The sequence below is a fragment of the Oncorhynchus clarkii genome, chromosome 27 (assembly GCF_045791955.1).
Source record: "Oncorhynchus clarkii lewisi isolate Uvic-CL-2024 chromosome 27, UVic_Ocla_1.0, whole genome shotgun sequence".
Lineage (NCBI taxonomy): Eukaryota > Metazoa > Chordata > Actinopteri > Salmoniformes > Salmonidae > Oncorhynchus > Oncorhynchus clarkii.
In genome coordinates, this window is record NC_092173.1 from 44,827,687 (window position 1) to 44,852,385 (window position 24,699).

At 44.0% G+C, this 24,699-nt stretch overlaps 1 protein-coding gene across 1 annotated transcript in view; it reads left to right on the forward strand.

Moving 5' to 3' along the window:
- The window catches only part of LOC139386049 (LHFPL tetraspan subfamily member 6 protein), a 182,702-nt gene that overhangs the window by 778 nt on the left and 157,225 nt on the right, over window positions 1-24,699 (forward strand). The window contains exon 2 of the mRNA XM_071131463.1: window positions 12,254-12,799. Within this exon, the coding sequence (XP_070987564.1) occupies window positions 12,415-12,799 (385 nt within the window). The 5' untranslated portion in view covers window positions 12,254-12,414. The remainder of the gene's footprint in view (window positions 1-12,253; window positions 12,800-24,699) is intronic.

Sequence of the window (24,699 nt, forward strand, 5' to 3'; positions counted from 1 at the left end):
CCCTTTGTGTTACATTCTCAATTGTCTTTGATGCGCTCAGTCTTGCGTGCTCTTTCTCTCTGCTTGGTAGAATTCTGCCCACGCAGAAAGCTGAAGTTGTGTGAGAATTGATTTGAATAAAGTGAGATGCATTGCATATTTTATTTTGTAAATAGCACATATGATTTTGCCTCTTTTTCATATTTATTTGGAACAGTGTTTTTGCTCTTTGTGAATGATGCCGCGTTCACTTGCTAGTCAGAGGTAGAAAACTCGGACATTTCCGACTTGCTAACTCAAATCGAATGTTATTTTTCACATGCTTCGTAAACAACATGTGTAGACTAACAGTGAAATGCTTACCTATAGGCCCTTCCCAACAATGAAGAGATGGAAAAAAAAATAATAATAGAAAAATAACAGCACAAGGAACACATACACAATGAATAATGACTGCCTGGCTATATACTGTACCAGTACCGAGTAGATGTGCAGGGGTACGAGGTAATAACTTGGCTATATACTGTACCAGTACTGAGTAGATGTGCAGGGGTACGAGGTAATAACTTGGCTATATACTGTACCAGTACTGAGTAGATGTGCAGGGGTACGAGGTAATAACTTGGCTATATACTGTACCAGTACTGAGTAGATGTGCAGGGGTACAAGGTAATAACTTGGCTATATACTGTACCAGTACCGAGTAGATGTGCAGGGGTACGAGGTAATAACTTGGCTATATACTGTACCAGTACCGAGTAGATGTGCAGGGGTACGAGGTAATAACTTGGCTATATACTGTACCAGTACCGAGTAGATGTGCAGGGGTACGAGGTAATAACTTGGCTATATACTGTACCAGTACTGAGTAGATGTGCAGGGGTACGAGGTAATAACTTGGCTATATGCATGGGGTACCAGTACTGAGTCGATGTGCAGGGGTACGAGGTAATAACTTGGCTATATACATGGGGTACCAGTACTGAGTCGATGTGCAGGGTACGAGGTAATAACTTGGCTATATGCATGGGGTACCAGTACTGAGTAGATAGATGTGCAGGGGTACGAGGTAATAACTTGGCTATATACTGTACCAGTACTGAGTAGATGTGCAGGGGTACAAGGTAATAACTTGGCTATATACTGTACCAGTACTGAGTAGATGTGCAGGGGTACGAGGTAATAACTTGGCTATATGCATGGGGTACCAGTACTGAGTAGATAGATGTGCAGGGGTACGAGGTAATAACTTGGCTATATGCATGGGGTACCAGTACTGAGTAGATAGATGTGCAGGGGTACGAGGTAATAACTTGGCTATATACTGTACCAGTACTGAGTAGATGTGCAGGGGTACAAGGTAATAACTTGGCTATATACTGTACCAGTACTGAGTAGATGTGCAGGGGTACGAGGTAATAACTTGGCTATATACTGTACCAGTACCGAGTCAATGTGTAAGGGTACGAGGTAATAACTTGGCTATATACTGTACCAGTACTGAGTCGATGTGCAGGGGTACGAGGTAATAACTTGGCTATTTACATGGGGTACCAGTACTGAGTCGATGTGCAGGGGTACGAGGTAATCACTTGACTATATACATGGGGTACCAGTACTGAGTCGATGTGCAGGGGTACGAGGTAATAACATGGATATATACATGGGGTACCAGTACTGAGTCGATGTGCAGGGGTACGAGGTAATAACTTGGCTATATACATGGGGTAGCAGTACTGAGTCGATGTGCAGGGGTACGAGGTAATAACTTGGCTATATACATGGGGTACCAGTACTGAGTCGATGTGCAAGGGTACGAGGTAATAACTTGGCTATATACAGTACCAGTACTGAGTCGATGTGCAGGGGTACGAGGTAATAACTTGGCTATATACATGGGGTAGCAGTACTGAGTCGATGTGCAGGGGTACGAGGTAATAACTTGGCTATATACATGGGGTACCAGTACTGAGTCGATGTGCAAGGGTACGAGGTAATAACTTGGCTATATACAGTACCAGTACTGAGTCGATGTGCAGGGGTACGAGGTAATAACTTGGCTATATACAGTACCAGTACTTAGTCGATGTGCAGGGGTACGAGGTAATAACTTGGCTATATACTGTACCAGTACCGAGTCAATGTGCAGGGGTACGAGGTAATTAAGGTAGATATGTACATATAGGTAGGGATAAAGGGACTAGGCAACAGGATAGATAATAAACAGTAACAGCAGTCAAAAGAGTTTTAGTGCAAAACGGGTCAATGTAGATAGTCCGGGTAGCTATTGGTTAACTATTTATCAGTCTTATGGCTTGGGGGTTAGAAGCTCTTCAGGGCCTGTTGGTTCCAGACTTGGTGCATCGGTACTGTTTGCCGTGTGGTAGCAGAGAGAACAGTCTATGACTTGGGTGGGTGGAGTCATTGACAATTTTTTAGGGACTTCCTCAGACACCGCTTGGTATAGAAGTCCACCATCAGCTTCTTTCTCTTGTTGACGTTGAGGGAGAGGTTGTTGTCCTGGCAACACCACACTGCCATGTCACTGACCTCCTCCTTATAGGCTTTCTCATCGTTGTCGGTGATCAGGCCAATCACCGCTGTGTCGTCAGCAAACTTAATGATGGTGTTGGAGTCGTGCACTGCCACAGTCGTTGGTGAACAGGGAGTACAGGAGGGGACTAAGCACGCACCCCTGATGGGCCCCCGTGTTTCCAGTTTTATTAGTCGTATCTACGGGATACGCATGGTATACATTGTACAACAAAATGCTTGTTTGTAGGTTCTTTCTCGAAAATGCAACAACAATAAGTCATCATAAAACTAAGTATATGAACATAAAGTAAATGTCTCAGTAGAATAGAATACATTTTTTTCTCATTAGTATAATACAGGAAGGCATAATTTATAGTCCCAATATTTACACGTGTATCAGGGAAGTGGGGAGATGAAGGGCAAGTGTAGAAATTGAGCAGTATAATAACAGTCTGGTAGCAGCGTGTAACTTGAACACTGGGAGTTGGGAATCAAGTGACTTTAATAATAAATAACACATGGAACAAAACAAGAAACACAGACATGAAACAATAACGCCTGAGGAAAGAACCAAAGGGAGTGACAGATATAGGGAGGAGGCAGGAACCAAAGGGAGTGACAGATATAGGGAGGAGGCAGGAAAGAACCAGAGGGAGTGACAGATATAGGGAGGAGGCAGGAACCAAAGGGAGTGACAGATATAGGGAGGAGGCAGGAAAGAACCAGAGGGAGTGACAGATATAGGGAGGAGGCAGGAACCAAAGGGAGTGACAGATATAGGGAGGAGGCAGGAACCAAAGGGAGTGACAGATATAGGGAGGAGGCAGGAAATAACCAGAGGGAGTGACAGATATAGGGAGGAGGCAGGAACCAAAGGGAGTGACAGATATAGGGAAGGTAATCAGACAGGAAAGAACCAAAGGGAGTGACCGATATAGGGAAGGTAATCAGACAGAAATAACCAAAGGGAGTGACAGATATAGGGAAGGTAATCAGGTAGGAAGAACCAAAGGGAGTGACAGATATAGGGAGGAGGCAGGAAAGAACTAAAGGGAGTGACAGATATAGGGAAGGTAATCAGGTAGGAAGAACCAAAGGGAGTGACAGATATAGGGAAGGTAATCAGACAGAAAGAACCAAAGGGAGTGACAGATATAGGGAGGAGGCAGGAAAGAACCAAAGGGAGTGATGGATATAGGGAAGGTAATGAGGCAGATGATGGAGTCCAGGTGAGTCTGATGAGGTGCTGGTGACAGATGTGCGTAATAATGAGTGGCCTGGTGACCTCGAGCGCCGGAAAGGGATTATGCGTGATACAGCAGTTGTGTTGTGTGTGTAGCATGAATGATTATGTGTGTGTGTGTGTGTGTGTGTGTGCATGAGTGAGTGCATGTGTGCTAAGGTGCAGAGAATCAGAGCAGGTGGTAAGTCCGGTTCAAGTGTTCAGCAGTCTGATGACTTGTAGATAGAAACTGTCTTTGAACCTGTTGGTATCAGACCTCATAGTCCGATACCGTCTGCCCGACTGTAAGGGAGAGAATAGCTCATGGAATGGGGTGTATGGGGTCCTCGATGATGCTGCATACCTTCCTCAGGCACTGGGTGGGTCAGACCAGTACATCACTGGGACGTTTTTACCACCTGTTGTAGGGCCTTGCATTTGTGGATGGAGCAATTCCTGTACCAGGCCGTGATATAACCAGTCAGTATGCTCTCGATGTTGCAGTGGTACTATTTGGAGAGAACCCCGGGGCGGCATGGTGGACCCAGGGTGGCATGCCTTAAGAAGTAGAGACGCTGTTGCGCCCTTTTGACAAGAGTGGTTGTGTTGTTGGTCCATGTGGACGCCAAGGAACTTAACCTGTGACTCTCTCTACTGTAGTCCCGTTGATGTGGATTAGGGGCATCCTCTGCTTCCTGAGGTCAACAATCAACTCCTTTATTTTGCTGACTTTGAGGGGAGAGGTAGTTGTCACGACACCACAATGCCAGTTCACTTACCTCCTCCCTATTGGCTGACTCGTCGTTGTTCGTTATTAGGCCTATAACCTTGGTGTCGTCATCAAACTTGATGATGGAGGTGGTGTCATGCAAATCTACGCAGTCGTGGGTGAACATGGAGTATAGTGAACAGGGAGTATAGCAGAGAACTGAGGACACACCCCTGGGGGGCACCTGTGTTAAGGGTCAATGTGAGGTGTTGTTGCCAATCCTCACAGCCTGTGGTCTACCCATCAGGAAGTCCAGTATCCAGTTGCAGAGGGTGGTGTCCAGACCCAGGGCTCTGAGCTTGCTGTCGAACTTGGAGGGAACCATAGTGTTGAAGGCTGAATTGTAGTCAATGAACAGCATTCTCACATAGGTGTCCCTCTTGTCCAGATGTGTTACGGCCGTGTGACCAGCGATGGAAATGGGATCTTCTGTGGATCTGTTGGAGCGGTAGGCATATTGGAGTGGGTCCAGGGTGTCTGGCTTGCTGGCCTTAGGTCATGACCAGCCTCTGTAAGCACTGCAGGAAGCCCGAGGTTAGCGCGACGGGGCGATAGTCATATGGGCATGTCACCATGTTTTTTTGGGGCACTGGGACAATGGTGGTCTCCTTAAAGCAGGTGGGGACTACAGCCTTGAACAGGGACAGATCGAAGATGTTCAGCACACACTCTAAAGATGCGGCCAAGGATGCTATCTGGGCCGACGGCTTTGTGAGTATTCACTCTATTTGAGAGTTTTCCTCACGTCAGCCTCGGAGACTGAAAGCACCTGGTCATCCGGAACAGCGAGAGTCTTCCTGAATGGCTCGGTATTGTCTGCCTTCGAAGCGAGCATAGAATGTGTTAAGCTCGTCTGGGGAGGGAGGCTTCGGTGGGAACCGCACAGATGGATTTGCCTTTGTAGTCTTGTGATAGTCTGTAGTCCTTGCCACATGCAACGCAAGTCTTTGAGTTGTCGAACATCAATTCAAGTTTGAGACTGTATTGTCTTTTTGAATTTGCGGAGCTTATACCTGCTTGCCTTGTACGAGTCATCTGGGTTCATTCTGCTGACATTGTTACTGCTGCAGTACGGGCTCTCAGCATGGTACGGCTATGGTTGGTGGTATGTCTGGATTGTTATTGTGGGCACAACGTCATCAACACATTTCCTATTGAAGCCTGTAACTGACTATGTATATTCCACAATGTTGATGGATGAGTCCTGGGTGGATGAGTTTGAACGTATTCCACTCAGTATTCTCAAAACAGTCCTGCAGCATTGAGTCTGCCTCCTCTGTCCAGCGCCTCACTATTCCTTGTGTTGGTGCCTTCCTCTTGAGTTGCTGCTTGTAGGCGGGGATTAAGAACAGAGAGACATGATCTGATTGGCAGATGCGGGGGCACGTCACAGATGTTTGTGTATACATTGTCAAGCTCTCTGAATTCTACATGTTGGTGATATTTTGGGAAAAATGGTTTTAGACAGGCTTGGTTAAAGTCACCGCTAAAATGAAGATTGCTTCCTGGTGAGAGGATTTTTTCCTGACTAATGATCTTGTACAGTTCGCTAAGAGCCGCCTTGGTGTTTGCTTGCTGTGATAATAACACAAGTGCATTCCCTCGACATATAGTGGGGTCTGCATTTTAGCGTCAAGACTCCAGGTCAGGTGAACAGGAGCTCGCAATGTTTTCAAATTCGGTACACCAGGAATTGATCCCCCAGACTCTTACCAGAAGCCGCCGTGCAATCCATTTGTAATATTGAGAAGCCTTCTGGTTGAATAGCAGAGTTGACCTTCTGGTTGAGCGTATGGTCCGTAAAGCCACGTCTCAGTAAAAACAAAGTCACACCATTCCTTGATGGCCTTCTGCGATTGAAGCCTTGCTCTGAGTTCACATTGGTTAATGTCTCATCAATGGAACATAAACTATCAGGTTACTAGGAAGAGGAGGCTGTGTAGCCTGTCTTTTCAGCTTGGAGTCCCCCTTTGATTCCTCATCTTCGTCGCCGGCGCTGCCTTAGGTCATCTTGATCAGGAGCAACAGGAAATGACCGCTGTGCGTGAAACAAAGGAGTTAATGTTGTATTCCAGCTCTGGGGTGCTGAGAGATAAGTGTGTAGCTTCCGATTCATGTTCCAGAAGTGTTTGTCGGTCGTAGGAAATATTTGCACGAACATTCTGAGCAAACAAAGTAAAAATTGACAAAAAATAGCCATAAAAAAGCAAGTTGAGCAGGAACCGGCAAGACGCCCACTCGCCCTCAGCTCTGCCATCTTATCCATGTTGAGTGTCAGCGTGGCGGATGTGCTGTTGCCAACCCTCACCACCTTGGGGCGGCCTGTCAGGAAGTCCCAGGTTCCCGAGCTTAGTGATGAGCTTGGTGGGCACTATGGTGTTGAACGCTGAGCTATAATAAATTAACAGCATTCTCACATAGGTGTTCCTTTTGTCCAAGTGGGGGAGGGCATTGTGGAGAGAAGTACAGATTGCTCAATCTGTGGATCTGTTGAGGCGGTATGCGAATTAGAGTGGGTCCAGGGTGTCTGGGATGATTGGTGTTGATGTGAGCCATGACCAGCCTTTCAAAGCACTTCATGGCTACAGATGTGAGTGCTACAGGGCAATATATAGACAGGTTACTTTGGCGTTCTTGGCACAGGGACTATGGTGGTCTGCTTGAAACGGGGCTATTACAGACTGGGTCAGGGAGAGGTTGAAAATGTAATTGAAGACAGCGCCAGCTGGTCAGCGCATTGCTGAGTACGCGTCCTGGTAATTTATCTGGCCCCATGGCCTTGTGAATGTTAACTTGTTTAGAGATCTTACTCACATCGGCTACGTAGAGTTTGATCACACAGTCATCCAGAACAGCTGGTGCTCTCATGCATGGTTCAGTGTTGCTTGCCTCGAAGTGAGCAGGTGGAATTTAGCTCGCCTGGTAGGTTCGCATCACTGGACAGCTCGCGGCTGGGTTTCCCTTTGTAATTCTTGATGGTTTGCAAGCCCTGCCACATCCGACTAGCGTCAGAGCCATCGTAGTAGAATTCAATCTTAATCCTGTATTGATGTTTTGACTGTTTGATGGCTCATCAGAGGTCGTAGCGGGATTTCTTATAAACGTCCAGATTAGTGTCCCGCTCCTTGAAACTGGCTGTAGTTATACACCTGCCGTGTTCAACCAGTAAGCAAGTTGTACATTTCAGAGTTTCCAAGTTCCGACTAGCACGTGAACTTGGCATGAATGCATGATGCTGTTCTAGCCTGCACTGTTAAAATTAAGTGTTTTGTAACACTTAAAATAGTGGCAACTGAGCTGCCACCAACTGTAAGGAGATAAAACTTTAGCTTTTCTGCAGTTTTGAAACATGGGTTTAAGGAGTAATGAGCAATGTTCACTCAAAAAAAAATGTGCCACTCAACAATTTTCGGGTCTGCTGAGCGCAAACTCGAACGTTATGATAATTCTGTGCATCTTCCAACGTGCGGCTACTGTGAACACTGAGATTGTACTCGCTTTAAGTTACATTTTCAGACTTGATCTGAATTGTTTATGGATCTCACCAAACAGAAATATATACAATTTTGCAAGGTTAAATATATACATTCGGTCACTAACTCAGGAGCGATAGGGAAACTCATTCTACATCCTTGGCTTCCAACAGCTTTTCCCCCCATCTATGGTTGATTGATGGTGCCTTCTCAACATGGTCTAGTCTCGCTATTAAAAGATTCAGAGAGCTGTATACTAACAATACATTTAGTACGTTTGAACAATTATCAGCTAAATTTGGTCTCCCCAGACATAATTATTTTTAGGTTCTCACTAGTCCGGAGTTACATCCGCAGCATAGATCCAGGAATTCCTCACCCTTCCTGGTGAAACACGGTTCGACACATTTCTTATCCCACTTCCTACTCTGAAAGGCACCTTGTCAATAATCTATAGTCAAATTTGCTCACTACAAGTCATCTCATTGAACAGTATTAAATGCTCATGGGAGGAGGAACTGGGTGAGGACATATCTGATGAACTGTGGGAAGGGGCTCTCAAAAGGGTTACATAGCTCTTCTATCTGCGCTCGACACGGCCTCATTCAATGCAAACTCATTCATCGGGCCCACTGGACCAAAGCAAGATTATCCAAAATTGTGAACCCTACATTTTAACATGGGAATAGCTGTTCTATCATTCAGACTACAGTAGCAGCCAAAGTATGGTGTTCAATGTAGACCTACATTCCATGAGACTTTTGAAAGAAAAAAAATTCATGCAGGGCTTGACCTTTAACCTGTTTCTCCACTTGTCCTTCAGACAAGGTGGAGACTGAACATGTTGTGTTGTTTGATGTAAGAAACCACTTTACAAAATTAAATGCATTATTATGCCCATGCCATTATTATAGATAATCAGACAAAACTCTGTTTATTGACTACGTAGCTTATCCAAGCCTTTCTCAAAATACAACACTGCCCCTTTTAATAATAAAAAAAATGCTCTTTACCTGACTCTCTTTTCAAAGATGTCTTGTGCTCTTGTAAGAAGCAATCACTCACCCACTGCTGACCACAAATGGTTTATAACTGGGCTAATAACTCACTAACTAGCAAAGGATATGAACAAATGTGGACACGCGGCTACATGCAGCTCTCAGTTTGATCTCAAAACAAGCTCATCTATTCACGACCGCTCATGCTGTGAACACAGTCCAGTTCACAGTGAATGGCACACATCCATATATGGCAATGGTCTATTTGCATATAGGCCTATTGCATCTCTGATTGGTTATGCCGCACTGGTCTGTGTAGAGTACGGGCTGAGTCGTGTGTGTCAATGCAATAGAATCCTACTCTGATGCGTTGTGCCTACAACAAAACAAAACTCTTGCATAGTTTGTTTTGCATACTAAGTCTTGCAAAGTTCGTTTTGTTTCGGTATGTTGCATTGAAAGTGGCTAATATTTGCGTTGATTCATTCACAATTCCCACAGTAAAGGGACATGTTGATAGTGTTAACTAAAGGGGGGAAAACTCTAGAAAGTTAGGTTAAGTTCAATCCCGTGCTTCTCTATAGGGGCTCATATTTCTTCTGCACAGCAGTCCCAGGGGAGCTGCGCGCCCATGCGTAGCTTACAGGGAATATTGGTTATGAGACAGATTTGAGAAAAGGTCATCCTAAGGAGTTCTGGAATATACCATGGTGTGTTGTAACACCACTTAATCAAGAGTTGTGTAGAAGACTGAGAGCACTAACCAGGAAAAAAAGGTTGAAAACTAGAAGAATAAAATAGAAGAAGAAATTAGATAGCCTTCTTCTAAACACTGTTAAATTGAAGTCCCTCTTTTTGTATGTTCCCTGCTCTAATATGGTGTTCTGGTAAACTCCTCATTGGACAAATCCAAACGGTCTAATGTACAGATTTATGCTTTTAAAAAAAAAGGATACAGAAAAAATGATTGTTTTTGTGAAAATACAAATGACTAAGTTTGTCCCTGGATAGTAAATTATCAATTAAAATGCTTTATCTTCAAATGATCGAATGACAACAAAGCATTAACAGGCCATTCCCATTTTTATATTGATAAACTAAGACTGTTCAAAGATCTGGAAGGTATTTATCATATTCACATTCTTCAAAGTCAAGGGACATATGGCATTATATTTCAAATTCATGGGATACAGGCAATGACTGCTAATGTTAGCAGTAGCACTACTGTTAGCAGTAGCACTAATGTTAGCAGTAGCACTAATGTTAGCAGTAGCACTAATGTTAGCAGTAGCACTAATGTTAGCAGTAGCACTAATGTTAGCAGTAGTACTAATATTAGCAGTAGCACTAATGTTAGCAGTAGCACTAATGTTAGCAGTAGCACTAATGTTAGCAGTAGCACTAATGTTAGCAGTAGTACTAATATTAGCAGTAGCACTAATGTTAGCAGTAGCACTAATGTTAGCAGTAGCACTAATGTTAGCAGTAGCACTAATGTTAGCAGTAGTACTAATGTTAGCAGTAGCACTAATGTTAGCAGTAGCACTAATGTTAGCAGTAGTACTAATGTTAGCAGTAGCACTAATGTTAGCAGTAGCGATGATGTCGCTGACCTGAGTCATGACTGTACATGGGAAGGTTGTTCAGATGTATTGATTGACAGTTCATTTGACATTAGTCTGTGATTGGCTTGTCTTGAATGGCTGTGGTTAGGATTGGCCAGCCTGTGGGTAACGTAGTATGTATATATATATATGTTTTCTGCAGGGAGAGAAATGGTTATTATTATGATTATTATTATTCTGTAATTAAGTTATTAACTGATTTAATATTAATACATTGCAATATGAATATACTGTACAATGATTAAACATATCAAAAGCAATATGCAAAATGCATATTATATATATATATATACATGAATGAAGCTGGTCAAAGGTGGGATGCGGTAACGTGGTGTGGTAGGCCGAAGCTACAGGCTAAAGGCTAAAAGGGCCGAAGCTACAGGCTAAAGGCTAAAAGGGCCGAAGCTACAGGCTAAAGGCTAAAATGGCCGAAGCTACAGGCTAAAGGCTAAAAGTGCCGAAGCTACAGGCTAAAGGCTAAAAGTGCCGAAGCTACAGGCTAAAGGCTAAAAGGGCCGAAGCTACAGGCTAAAGGCTAAAAGGGCCGAAGCTACAGGCTAAAGGCTAAAAGGGCCGAAGCTACAGGCTAAAGGCTAAAAGGGCCGAAGCTACAGGCTAAAGGCTAAAAGGGCCGAAGCTACAGGCTAAAGGCTAAAAGGGCCGAAGCTACAGGCTAAAGGCTAAAAGGGCCGAAGCTACAGGCTAAAGGCTAAAAGGGCCGAAGCTACAGGCTAAAGGCTAAAAGGGCCGAAGCTACAGGCTAAAGGCTAAAAGGGCCGAAGCTACAGGCTAAAGGCTAAAAGGGCCGAAGCTACAGGCTAAAGGCTAAAATGGCCGAAGCTACAGGCTAAAGGCTAAAAGTGCCGAAGCTACAGGCTAAAGGCTAAAAGGGCCGAAGCTACAGGCTAAAGGCTAAAAGGGCCGAAGCTACAGGCTAAAGGCTAAAAGGGCCGAAGCTACAGGCTAAAGGCTAAAAGGGCCGAAGCTACAGGCTAAAGGCTAAAATGGCCGAAGCTACAGGCTAAAGGCTAAAATGGCAGTGGTGAAAAGTATGACCCAATTGTCATACTTGACTAAAAGAAAATAGAAAATAGAAATAGAAAATGACTCAAGTAAAAGTGCTGAGGAGAGTATTTTTGTCTGTAATAAAGCCCTTTTGTGGGGGAAAACTCATTCTGATTGGCTGGGCCTGGCTCTCCAGTGGTTGGCCTTGCTGCCAAGTGGGTGGGCCTATGCCCTCCAAGGCCCACCAATGGCTGCACCCCTGCTCAGTCATGTGAAATCCACAGATTAGGCCCTAATGAATGTATTTTAATTGACTGATTGTATGAACTGTAACTCAGTAAAATTGTAGAAATTGTTGCATGTTTCGTTAATATTTTTGTTCAGTAAACGTTTTCTGTGTAACATATCACTTACATTGGGTTTACGTTCAAACACCCTTCAAACACCAGATCTCAGATTAGGTGCACTGCTTTTAATGGTTTCATTACACAATCATGATGTTTTGAGTCTCTATTTTTTACAGTCTACTCTCTCTCTCTCTCTCTCTCTCTCTGTCTCTCTCTCTCTCTCTGTCTCTCTCTCTCTCTCTCTCTCTCTCTCTCTCTCTCTCTCTCTCTCTGTCTCTCTCTCTCTCTCTCTCTCCGCAGGGGACAGAAGTCAGTCAGTACGAGGGGAGAGACAGAGACATGCTGGTAGTCAGTGGTGGAGTCAAGAGCTCAACAAAAGCTAAATCTCCTTTTTTTTTTGTCTATTCTGGCAACTTAGTCTTCTAGTTATATAATAGTGAACTTTTTACCCATCAATCGCCATGGCCTCCAGCCTGACCTGTGCCGGTGTAATCTGGACCCTCCTCTCCCTGCTCTGCGCCGCGGCCTCCTGTGTCGGCTTCTTCATGCCTTACTGGCTGCTCGGTTCCCAGATGGACAAGCCGGTCTCGTTCGGCACCTTCCGACGGTGCTCGTACCCGGTGCGCGACGAGGAGAGCCAGGCCACAGTGATCCTGGAGCAGTGTGGGCGCTATGCTTCCTTCCAGGGGATACCTAGTCTGGAGTGGAGGATCTGTACGGTGGTGACGGGCGTGGGCTGTGGTCTGCTGCTCCTGGTGGCCCTCACAGCCCTCATGGGATGTTGCATCTCTGACCTCATCTCCAGGACCGTCGGACGTGTGGCCGGGGGGATACAGTTCGTTGGAGGTGAGGCAGTCTGTTCCCTACTGTTTACTCCGTAAGGGCTAAAGGTTCGCTACCACCTTAAGGCTCTATTACAAACGTTTATTTTCTCTCACAGTGAGTTAGTCCACTAACAGCCTGATGTCTGTTTACATTAGAACCTACAGTGAATGGCGTCGGGTTCTGTACTAGCCCAAAACCCCAGAATGTTTACGGTGTGATGTCTGGTTACCCGAGACTAGCTCTCTACCTTCAGCTGACCCCAGAGGTCCCTCAACTCTCCATCACAGACGGTTGTGATTCAGTGGTTCAACTGAACAGTTATACTCTTTCCTCTTTGCATTTGTAGTAAAGCCCTGACATCAGCAGACGACACTAAGTGTTCATACAAAAACCATAAACGCAAAGCAATGCAGATGTGGAGAGGCGACTCCTGGATGCTGGCCTTCTAGGCAGAGTTCCTCTGTCCAGTGTCTGTGTTCTTTTTCCCCATCTTAATCTTTTCTTTTTATTGGCCAGTCTGAGATCAATGGATTTTTCTTTGCAAAACTGCCTAGAAGGCCAGCATCCCAGAGTCGCCTCTCCGCTGTTGACGTTGAGACTGGTGTTTTCCGGGTACTATTTAATTAAGCTGCCAGTTGAGGACTTGGGAGGCATCTGTTTCTCAAACTAGACACTCTAATGTACTTGTCCTCTTGCTCAGTTGTGCACCGGGGCCTCCCACTCCTCTTTCTATTCTGGTTAGAGCCAGTTTGTGCTGTACTGTGAAGGGAGTACAATGTGTTGTATGAGATCTTCGGTCTCTTTGCAATTTCTCCCATGGAATAGCCTTCATTTCTCAGAACAAGAATAGACTGATGAGTTTCAGAAGAAAGTTATTTGTTTCTGGCCATTTTGAGCCTGTAATCGAACCCAGAAATGCTGATGCTCCAGATACTCAACTAGTTTAAAGAAGGCCAGTTTTATTGATTCTTTAAATCAGAACAACAGTTTTCAGCTGTGCTAACATAATTGCAAAAGGCTTTTCTAATGATCAATTAGCCTTTTTAAAATAATAAACTTGGATTAGCTAACACAACATGCCATTGGAACACAGTAGTGATGGTTGCTGATAATGGGCCTCTGTACGCCTATGTAGATATTCCATTAAAAATCAGCCGTTTCCAGTTACAATTCTCATTTACAACATTAACAATGTCTACACTGTATTTCTGATCAATTTGATGTTATTTTAATGGACAAGAAATGTGCTTTTCTTTGAAAAACAAGGACATTTCTAAGTGACCCCAAACTTTTGAACGTTAGTGTATATTTGACCTCTCAACTTCCCTATCAAATCAGAAAACCTAAGAAAATTTACAACAATGACAAATGGTTTGATGAAGAATGCAAAAACCGAAGAAAGAAATTGAGAAACCTATCCAACCAAAAACATAGAGACCCAGAAAACCTGAGCCTTCACAAAGATCAGACAGCAAAAACATATACAGTATATGATCAAATACAAATCTTAGAATCAACTATTAAAGACTACCAGAACCCACTGGATTCTCCAATTAGAGTTGAAATCGGAAGTTTACATACACCTTAGCCAAATACATTTAAACTCAATACATTTTATCCTAGTAAAAATTCCCTGTCTCAGGTCAGTTAGGATCACCGCTTTATTTTAAGAATGTGAAATGTCAGAATAATAGTAGAGAGAATGATTTATTTAAGCTTTTATTTCTTTCATCACATTCCCAGTGGGTCAGAAGTTTACATACACTCAATTAGTGTTTGGTAGCATTGCCTTTAAATTGTTTAACTTGGGTCAAACGTTTCTACAAGCTTCCCACAATAAGTTGGGTGAGTTTTGGCCCATTCATCCTGACAGAGCGGGTGTAACTGAGTCAGGTTTGTAGGCCTCCTTGCTCGAACACGCTTTTTCAGTTCTGCCCACACATTTTCTATAGGATTGAGGTCAGGGCTTTGTGATGGCCACTCCAATACCTTGACCTTGTTGTCCATAAGCCATTTTGCCACAACTTTGGAAGTATGCTCGGGGTCATTGTCCATTTGGAAGACCCATTTGCAACCAAGCTTTAACTTCCTGACTGATGTCTTGAGATGTTGCTTCAAAATATCCACATAATTTTACCATCCTCATGATGTCATCTATTCTGTGAAGTGCACCAGTCCCTCCTGTAGCAAAGTACCCCCACAACATGATGCTGCCACCCCCATGCTTCACAGTTGGTATGGTGTTCATCGGCTAGCAAGCCTCCCCCTTTTTCCTCCAAACAGTGAATTATAAATTAACTAATCTGTCTGTAAACAATTGTTGGAGAAATTACTTGTGTCATGCACAAAGTAGATGTCCTAACCGACTTGCCAAAACTATAGTTTGTTAACAAGAAATTTGTGGAGTGGTTGAAAAACGAGTTTTAATGACTCCAACCTAAGTGTATGTAAACCTCCGACTTCAACTGTATATATCTGCAAATTGGCACTAGAACAGTCAACAGCACCCGGCCTCACCCTACTAGAATCTGGTGCGTCTGTCCCCAACCTTGAGCAACAAGGAGCACCTAGATCTTCTGCACAGATTCTGTCAGACCTGACAGTAAATCTCAGTCTCAAAATAACGGTGTTCCAAAAAAGGTCCAGTTGCCAGGACGACAAATACAAATTCCATCTAGACACCGTTGCCCCAGAGCACACAACAAACGATACGTACATCAAAAGAAACATACAATTCGACCAATCAGGATCTGGCAAAAAATATCTAAATCCATTATAGAACCCATTTCCCTTTATGGTTGGGAGGTCTGGGGTCCGCTCACCAACCAAGAATTCCCAAAATGCGATCAACACCAAATTGAGACTCTGCATAAATATCATCCGTGTACAACATTAAACACCAAATAATGCATGCAGAGCAGAATTAGGCCGATAGCCACTAATTATCAAAATCCAGAAAAGAGCCGTTAAATTCTACAACCACTTAAAAGGAAGTGATTCCCAAACCTTCCATAACAAAGCCATCACCTACAGAAAAATTAACCTGGCTGGTCCTGGGGCTCTGTTCACAAACACGAACACACCCCACAGAGCCCCAGGACAGCAACACAATTAGACCCAACCAAATCATGAGAAAACAAAAAGATAATTACTTGACACATTGGAAAGAATAAACAAAAATCTAGGCCAAAGGCAAACTAATCCTAAACAGAGAGTACACAGTGGCAGAATACCTGACCACTGTGACTGACCCAAACTGAAGGAAAGCTTTGACTATGTACAGACTTAATGAGCATAGCCTTGCTATTGAGAAAGGCCGCCGTAGGCAGACATGGCTCTCAAGAGAAGACAGGATACGTGCACACTGACCACAAAATTAGGTGGAAACTGAGCTGCACTTCTTAAACCTCCTGCCAAATATATGACACATATTAGAGACACATATTTCCCTCAGATTACACAGACCCACAAATAATTAAAAAACAAAAGTAATTTTGATAAACTCCCATATCTACTGGGTGAAATACCACAGTGTGACATCACAGCAGCAATACTTGTGACCTGTTGCCACGAGAAAAGAGCAACCAGTGAAGAACAAACGCCATTCTAAATACAACCCATATTTATGCTTATTTATTTTTTCCTTTTGTACTTGAACTATTTGCACATCGTTACAACACTGTATATAGACATATGACATTTGAAATGTCTTTTGTGAGTGCAATGTTTACTGTTCATTTTTGTTGTTTATTTTCACTTTTGTTTATTATCTAGTTCACTTGCTCTGGCGGTGTAAACACATGTTGCCAATAAAGCTTGAATTGAATTGAATTTAGAGCGAGAACCTGTCATAGATGGCTGTGGCCACTCTGAAAAGCATTGTAATGTTATTCCAAACTCACTTCCTGCCTCATGATGTGGCTTTGGAGTTCTCTCTCTCTCTCAAATACATTTCAATTCAATTGAAGGGGCTTTATTTGCATGGGAAACATATTTCTTACGGGCGGGGAGGCTGGTGACATGAAACATTCAGGAGGATGGAAGACCCAGGGTATATGTGTGGACCGAGGATGGAAGACCCGGGGTATATGTGTGGACCGAGGATGGAAGACCCGGGGTATATGTGTGGACCGAGGATGGAAGACCCGGGGTATATGTGTGGACCGAGGAGAGAAGACCCGGGGTATATGTGTGGACCGAGGATGGAAGACCCGGGGTATATGTGTGGACCGAGGAGAGAAGACCCGGGGTATATGTGTGGACCGAGGATGGAAGACCCAGGGTATATGTGTGGACCGAGGATGGAAGACCCGGGGTATATGTGTGGACCGAGGATGGAAGACCCGGGGTATATGTGTGGACCGAGGATGGAAGATCATCTGAGGCATTTTCTCTTTTAATGAATCAAATGTACTTTTATCTAACAACTTCGGGAATCGCATGCTGTCCAGGCTTTAGTATCTCTGTGCTATCTGAGACTTGATGTTATCATGAATTGACTCTTACAGTGCCTTGAAGGTGTACCTAACATCCGGAGTGCCCTGCACCCGCGCCTCCTCCTGTGAAAGATCTCTGGATCCTCTTGTCGTGCTTGCTGCCTTCTCATCTTCCAGCCTTTGCCTTGAACCCGTCTGAACATGACACAGTGTCAAATTCTTAGCTAGTAAGCTAGCGGTCATCATCATAACTCAAGTCGACAATCTACTGGCAAATCCTTTTCAATACTTTTCAATCCTTTTCCATCCTTGTCTTATGAAGAGAAATTATAGATATAGAAACGTGTCGTTGCTCATAAACATTACACAACAAGTTGGAAATGGCAAATTAAACAATGAGTGGTTTGGGAGGAATCAGTGGTTAACTGCAAGCATGGCAAAGCAATCACAGGCCTGCTATTCAGTGGAGTGGTCCCAAGTCTGTGTTTAAGGGTCTCTTTTCATCCAGGATGATTTTAAAACAACTATTTACTCTGAACTGGGAAATCTGACATCATTGAGTTCAAGACAGCTGGGAACTCGGGGAAAAAGAGTTTCCGACTGAAAATAGATTTTGAACGGTCATCCAAGTTGGGAACTCTGGCCTCTTTCTAGAGCTACAACCTGAAGGTCACTGACGTCATCATGATTTGACCTTGTTTTCTTTCCCAGTTCCCAGTTGTCTTGAAAGCTCCATAAAGCCAGAGAATGACAGGCTTTGATGACAAAAGGACCTACCTGTTCAAGTGAGCACAACAAGTCCAGAAATGTCTTGTATCCTGGCCCAGACAATGCGGTCGAACCTTCATTACAAAACATATATTTTTTAGAATTTTACCCCCTTTTTTCACCCCAATTTTGTGGTATCCAATTGTTTTTAGTAGTTACTATCTTGTCTCATCGCTACATCTCCCGTACGGGCTCGGGAGAGACATGCATCCTCCGAAACACAACCCAACCAAGCCACACTGCTTCTTAACACCTCCGGCACCAATGTGTCGGAGGAAACACTGTGTCCCTAGCGACCTTGTCAGCAAGCACTGCGCCACAGGAGTCACTAGTGCACGATGAGACAAGGATATCCAAGCCAAACCCTCCCTAACCCAGACGGCGCTAGGCCAATTGTGCGTCACCCCATGGACCTCCCGGTCACGGCCGACTGCGACAGAGCCTGGACTCGAAACCCAGAGTTTCTGGTGGCACAGCTAGCATTGCGATGCAGGAGGCCACAAAACATTGTATTTAATCAATTATTTTCTGACATATTTAGTATAGTTTTATCAAAATTACCTTCCTTCTCTGAGGAGCCTCCACTGGTTTACATTGCTAAAGCAAGTGAAATTGTCACGCCTGCTCCCGCTCTCCCTCTCGGGCGCCAGGCTGCCCTTCATTACGCACACCTGTCACCATCATTACGCGCATCAGCGCTCATTGGACTCACCTGGACTCCTTCACCTTGTTTATTTCCCATTTGTCAGCATTAATGTCGTTATGTTTTCATGTCCAGACGCTGTCCCGTCCTGTTTCATGTCCGTTGTTAATTAAATGTTCACTCCCTGTATTTGTTTCTCGTCTACCAGCTTACAGAAATGGATAATAAACAAAAGTGAAATAAACAATACAAATTAACAGTAAATATCACAAAAGTTCCAAAAGAATAAAGACATTTGAAATATCATATTATGTGCAAATAGTTCAAGGGAAAATAAATAAGCATAAATATGGGTTGTATTTACAATGGTGTTTGTTCTTCACTGGTTGCCCTTTTCTCGTGGCAACAGGTCACACATCCTGCTGCTGTGATGTCACACTGTGGTATTTCACCCAATAGATATGAGAGTTTATCAAAATTGGATTTGTTTTCGAATTCTTTGTGGGTCTGTGTAATCTGAGGGAAATATGTGTCATACATTTGGCAGGAGGTTAGGAAGTGCTGCTCAGTTTCCACCTCATTTTGTTGGCAGTGTGCTCTCCCGCTCTCTTTCTCTCTTTCTCTCTGTCTCTCTCTCTGTGTGTCTCTCTCTGTGTTTCTCTGTCTCTGTGTGTGTCTCTCTCTCTCTCTCTGTGTTTCTCTGTCTCTGTATGTCTCTCTCTGTGTGTCTCTCTCTGTGTCTCTCTCTGTGTGTGTCTCTCTCTCTCTCTCTCTCTCTCTCTCTCTCTCTCTCTGTGTTTCTCTGTCTCTGTGTCTCTCTCTGTGTCTCTCTCTGTGTGTCTCTCTCTGTGTGTGTCTCTCTCTCTCTCTCTCTCTCTCTATCTCTCTCTCTGTGTTTCTCTGTCTCTGTGTGTCTCTCTGTATGTCTCTCTCTGTGTGTCTCTCTCTGTGTCTCTCTCTCTCTCTCTCTCTCTCTCTCTGTGTTTCTCTGTCTCTGTGTGTCTCTCTCTGTGTGTCTCTCTCTGTGTGTCTCTCTCTGTGTCTCTCTCTCTCTCTCTCTCTCTCTCTCTCTCTCTCTCTCTCTCTCTCTCTCTCTCTCTCCCTCTCTCTCTCTGTTTCTCTGTCTCTGTGTGTCTCTCTCTGTGTGTGTCTCTCTCTCTGTCTATCTCTCTCTCTCTCTCTCTCTCTCTCTTTCTCTCTTCTCTTCTCTGCTGGTTTAAGAAGTTGTGGTGCTCTGGCTCTCTCATTAAGTTTAACCGTTCACACACATTCTGTGGTTTGCCTCTCTGCTATTACCCTGTCACAGCCTGGCTCAGAGAAGACAGGAGAATGGAGAATGACCGAAGAGAAGTGAATTACTGCTACTGTAATTGGGAGCATATGGTTTCTCTCACAGCCTGCATTTAAGTAAGATCTCTCATGTTTGATTCAGATTGAGAGAGAGGAGTTGTGACAACACTTTGGGACAACTGCTGATTTAAAAGGGCTTTATAAGTAGGTTTTAATGATTTCAATCAAATGTTGTTAGTCACGTGCGCCGAATACAACAGGTGTAGTAGACCTTACAGTGAAATGCTGAATACAACAGGTGTAGTAGACCTTACAGTGAAATGCTGAATACAACAGGTGTAGTAGACCTTACAGTGAAATGATGAATACAACAGGTGTAGTAGACCTTACAGTGAAATGCTGAATACAACAGGTGTAGTAGACCTTACAGTGAAATGATGAATACAACAGGTGTAGTAGACCTTACAGTGAAATGCTGAATACAACAGGTGTAGTAGACCTCACAGTGAAATGCTGAATACAACAGGTGTAGTAGACCGTACAGTGAAATGCTGAATACAACAGGTGTAGTAGACCTTACAGTGAAATGCTGAATACAACAGGTGTAGTAGACCTTACAGTGAAATGCTGAATACAACAGGTGTAGTAGACCTTACAGTGAAATGCTGAATACAACAGGTGTAGTAGACCTTACATTGAAATGCTGAATACAACAGGTGTAGTAGACCTTACAGTGAAATGCTGAATACAACAGGTGTAGTAGACCTTACAGTGAAATGCTGAATACAACAGGTGTAGTAGACCTTACAGTGAAATGCTGAATACAACAGGTGTAGTAGACCTTACAGTGAAATGATGAATACAACAGGTGTAGTAGACCTTACAGTGAAATGCTGAATACAACAGGTGTAGTAGACCTTACAGTGAAATGATGAATACAACAGGTGTAGTAGACCTTACAGTGAAATGCTGAATACAACAGGTGTAGTAGACCTCACAGTGAAATGCTGAATACAACAGGTGTAGTAGACCGTACAGTGAAATGCTGAATACAACAGGTGTAGTAGACCTTACAGTGAAATGCTGAATACAACAGGTGTAGTAGACCTTACAGTGAAATGCTGAATACAACAGGTGTAGTAGACCTTACAGTGAAATGCTGAATACAACAGGTGTAGTAGACCTCACAGTGAAATGCTGAATACAACAGGTGTAGTAGACCTTACAGTGAAATGCTGAATACAACAGGTGTAGTAGACCTTACAGTGAAATGCTGAATACAACAGGTGTAGTAGACCTTACAGTGAAATGCTGAATACAACAGGTGTAGTAGACCTTACAGTGAAATGCTGAATACAACAGGTGTAGTAGACCTTACAGTGAAATGCTGAATACAACAGGTGTAGTAGACCTCACAGTGAAATGCTGAATACAACAGGTGTAGTAGACCTTACAGTGAAATGCTGAATACAACAGGTGTAGTAGACCTTACAGTGAAATGCTGAATACAACAGGTGTAGTAGACCTTACAGTGAAATGCTGAATACAACAGGTGTAGTAGACCTTACAGTGAAATGCTGAATACAACAGGTGTAGTAGACCTTACAGTGAAATGCTGAATACAACAGGTGTAGTAGACCTTACAGTGAAATGCTGAATACAACAGGTGTAGTAGACCTCACAGTGAAATGCTGAATACAACAGGTGTAGTAGACCTTACAGTGAAATGCTGAATACAACAGGTGTAGTAGACCTTACAGTGAAATGCTGAATACAACAGGTGTAGTAGACCTTACAGTGAAATGATGAATACAACAGGTGTAGTAGACCTTACAGTGAAATGCTGAATACAACAGGTGTAGTAGACCTTACAGTGAAATGCTGAATACAACAGGTGTAGTAGACCTCACAGTGAAATGCTGAATACAACAGGTGTAGTAAACCTCACAGTGAAATGCTGAATACAACAGGTGTAGTAGACCTTACAGTGAAATGCTGAATACAACAGGTGTAGTAGACCTTACAGTGAAATGCTGAATACAACAGGTGTAGTAAACCTCACAGTGAAATGCTGAATACAACAGGTGTAGTAGACCTTACAGTGAAATGATGAATACAACAGGTGTAGTAGACCTTACAGTGAAATGCTGAATACAACAGGTGTAGTAGACCTTACAGTGAAATGCTAAATACAACAGGTGTAGTAGACCTTACAGTGAAATGCTGAATACAACATGTGTAGTAGACCTTACAGTGAAATGCTGAATACAACAGGTGTAGTAGACCTTACAGTGAAATGCTGAATACAACAAGTGTAGTAGACCTTACAGTGAAATGCTGAATACAACAGGTGTAGTAGACCTTACAGTGAAACGCTGAATACAACAGGTGTAGTAGACCTTACAGTGAAATGCTGAATACAACAAGTGTAGTAGACCTTACATTGAAATGCTGAATACAACAGGTGTAGTAGACCTTACAGTGAAACGCTGAATACAACAGGGGTAGTAGACCTTACAGTGAAACGCTGAATACAACAGGTGTAGTAGACCTTACAGTGAAACGCTGAATACAACAGGTGTAGTAGACCTTACAGTGAAACGCTGAATACAACAGGTGTAGTAGACCTTACAGTGAAATGCTGAATACAACAGGTGTAGTAGACCTTACAGTGAAACGCTTACTTACGAGCCCCTAACCAACAATGCAGTTTAAAAATAATAATAATAAAAATAAGAATAAGAAATAAAAGTAACAAGTCATTAAAAGAGCATCAGTAAAATAACAATAGTTATTATAGTATATAAATGCTGAATACCAATAGCCAAACACAGGGGGGGCACCAGTACAGAAACAATGAGTGGGGGCACCGGTTAGTTGAGGTAGTATGTACATGTAGGTAGAGTTATTAAAGTGACTATGCATAGATGATAACAACAGAGAGTAGCAGTGGTGTAAAAGAGGGGGAAGGGGGGAAGGGCAATGCAAATAGTCTGGGTAGCCATTTGATTAGGTGTTCAGCAGTCTTATGGTTTGGGGGGTAGAAGCTGTTTAGAAGCGTCTTGGACCTAGACTTGGCGCTCCGGTACCGCTTGCCGTGTGGTAGCAGAGAGAACAGTCTATGACTAGGGGGGCTGGAGTCTTTGACAATTTTTAGAGCCTTCCTCTGACGCCGCCTGGTATAGAGGTCCTGCATGGCAGGAAGCTTTGCTCCAGTGATGTACTGGGTTGTACGTACTACCCTCTGTATTGCCTTGCAGTCGGTGATGCAACCAGGATGCTCTTGATGGTGCAGCTGTAGAACCATTTGAGGATCTGAGGACCCATGTGACAAATGATTTCAGTCTCCTGAGGGGGAATAGGTTTTGTCGTGCCCTCTTCACGACTGTCTTGGTGTGCTTGGACCATGTTAGTTTGTTGCTCATGTGGACACCAAGGAACTTGAAGCTCTCAACCTGCTCCACTACAGCCCCATCGATGAGAATGGGGGCGTGCTTGGCCCTCCTTTTCCTGTAGTCCACAATAATTTCCTTTGTCTTGATCACGTTGAGAGAGAGGTTGTAGTCCTGGCACCACACGGCCAGGTATCTGACCTCCTCCCAACAGGCTGTCTCGTTGTTGTCGGTGATCAGGCCTACCACTGTTGTGTCATCTGCAAACTTAATGATGGTTTTGGAGTCATGCCTGGCCGTGCAGTCATGAGTGAACAGGGAGTATAGGAGGGGACTGAGCACGCACCCCTGAGGTGCCCCTTTGTTGAAGATCAGCGTGGCGGATGTGTTGTTACCTACCCTCACCACTTGGGGCGGCCTGTCAGGAAGTCCAGGACCCAGTTGCAGAGGGAGGTGTTTAGTCCCAGGATCCTTAGCTTTTTGATGAGCTTTGAGGGCGCTATGGTGTTGAACTTGAGCTGTAGTCAATGAATATCATTCTCACATAGGTGTTCCTTTTGTCCAGGTGGGAAAGGGCAGTGTGGAGTGCGATTGAGATTGCGTCACCTGTGGTTATGTTGGGGCGGTGTGCGAATTGGAGTGGGTCTAGGGTTTCTGGCATGATGGTGTTGATGTGAGCCATGGCCAGCCTTTCAAAGCACTTCATGGCTACAGACGTAAGTGCTACGAGTCATTTATGCAGGTTACCTTAGTGTTCTTGGGCAAAGGGACTATGGTGGTCTGCTTGAAACATGTTGGTATTACAGACTCAGACAGGGAGAGGTTGAAAATGTCAGTGAAGACACTTGCCAGTTTGTCAGCGCAAGCTCACAGTACACGTCCTGGTAATCTGTCTGGCCCTGCGGCCTTGAGAATGTTGACCTGTTTAAAGGTCTTACTCACATCGGCTACGGAGAGCGTGATCACAGTACACGTCCTGGTAATCTGTCTGGCCCTGCGTCCTTGAGAATGTTGACCTGTTTAAAGGTCTTACTCACATCGGCTTTGGAGAGTGTGATCACAGTACACATCCTGGTAATCTGTCTGGCTCTGCGGCCTTGTGATTGTTGACCTGTTTAAAGGTCTTACTCACATCGGCTACGGAGAACGTGATCACAGTACACGTCCTGGTAATCCATTTGGCCTTGCGGCCTTGTGAATGTTGACCTGTTTAAAGGTCTTCCTCACATCGGCTTTGGAGAGCGTGATCACACTGTCTTCCGGAACAGCTGGTGCTCTCCTGTTTGCTCATGGCGGAAGACAGCTCATTCAGTGCGGTCTTAGTGCCAGCATCAGTCTGTGGTGGTAAATAGACAGCTACAAAAAAATACAGATGCAAACTCTCTAGGTAGA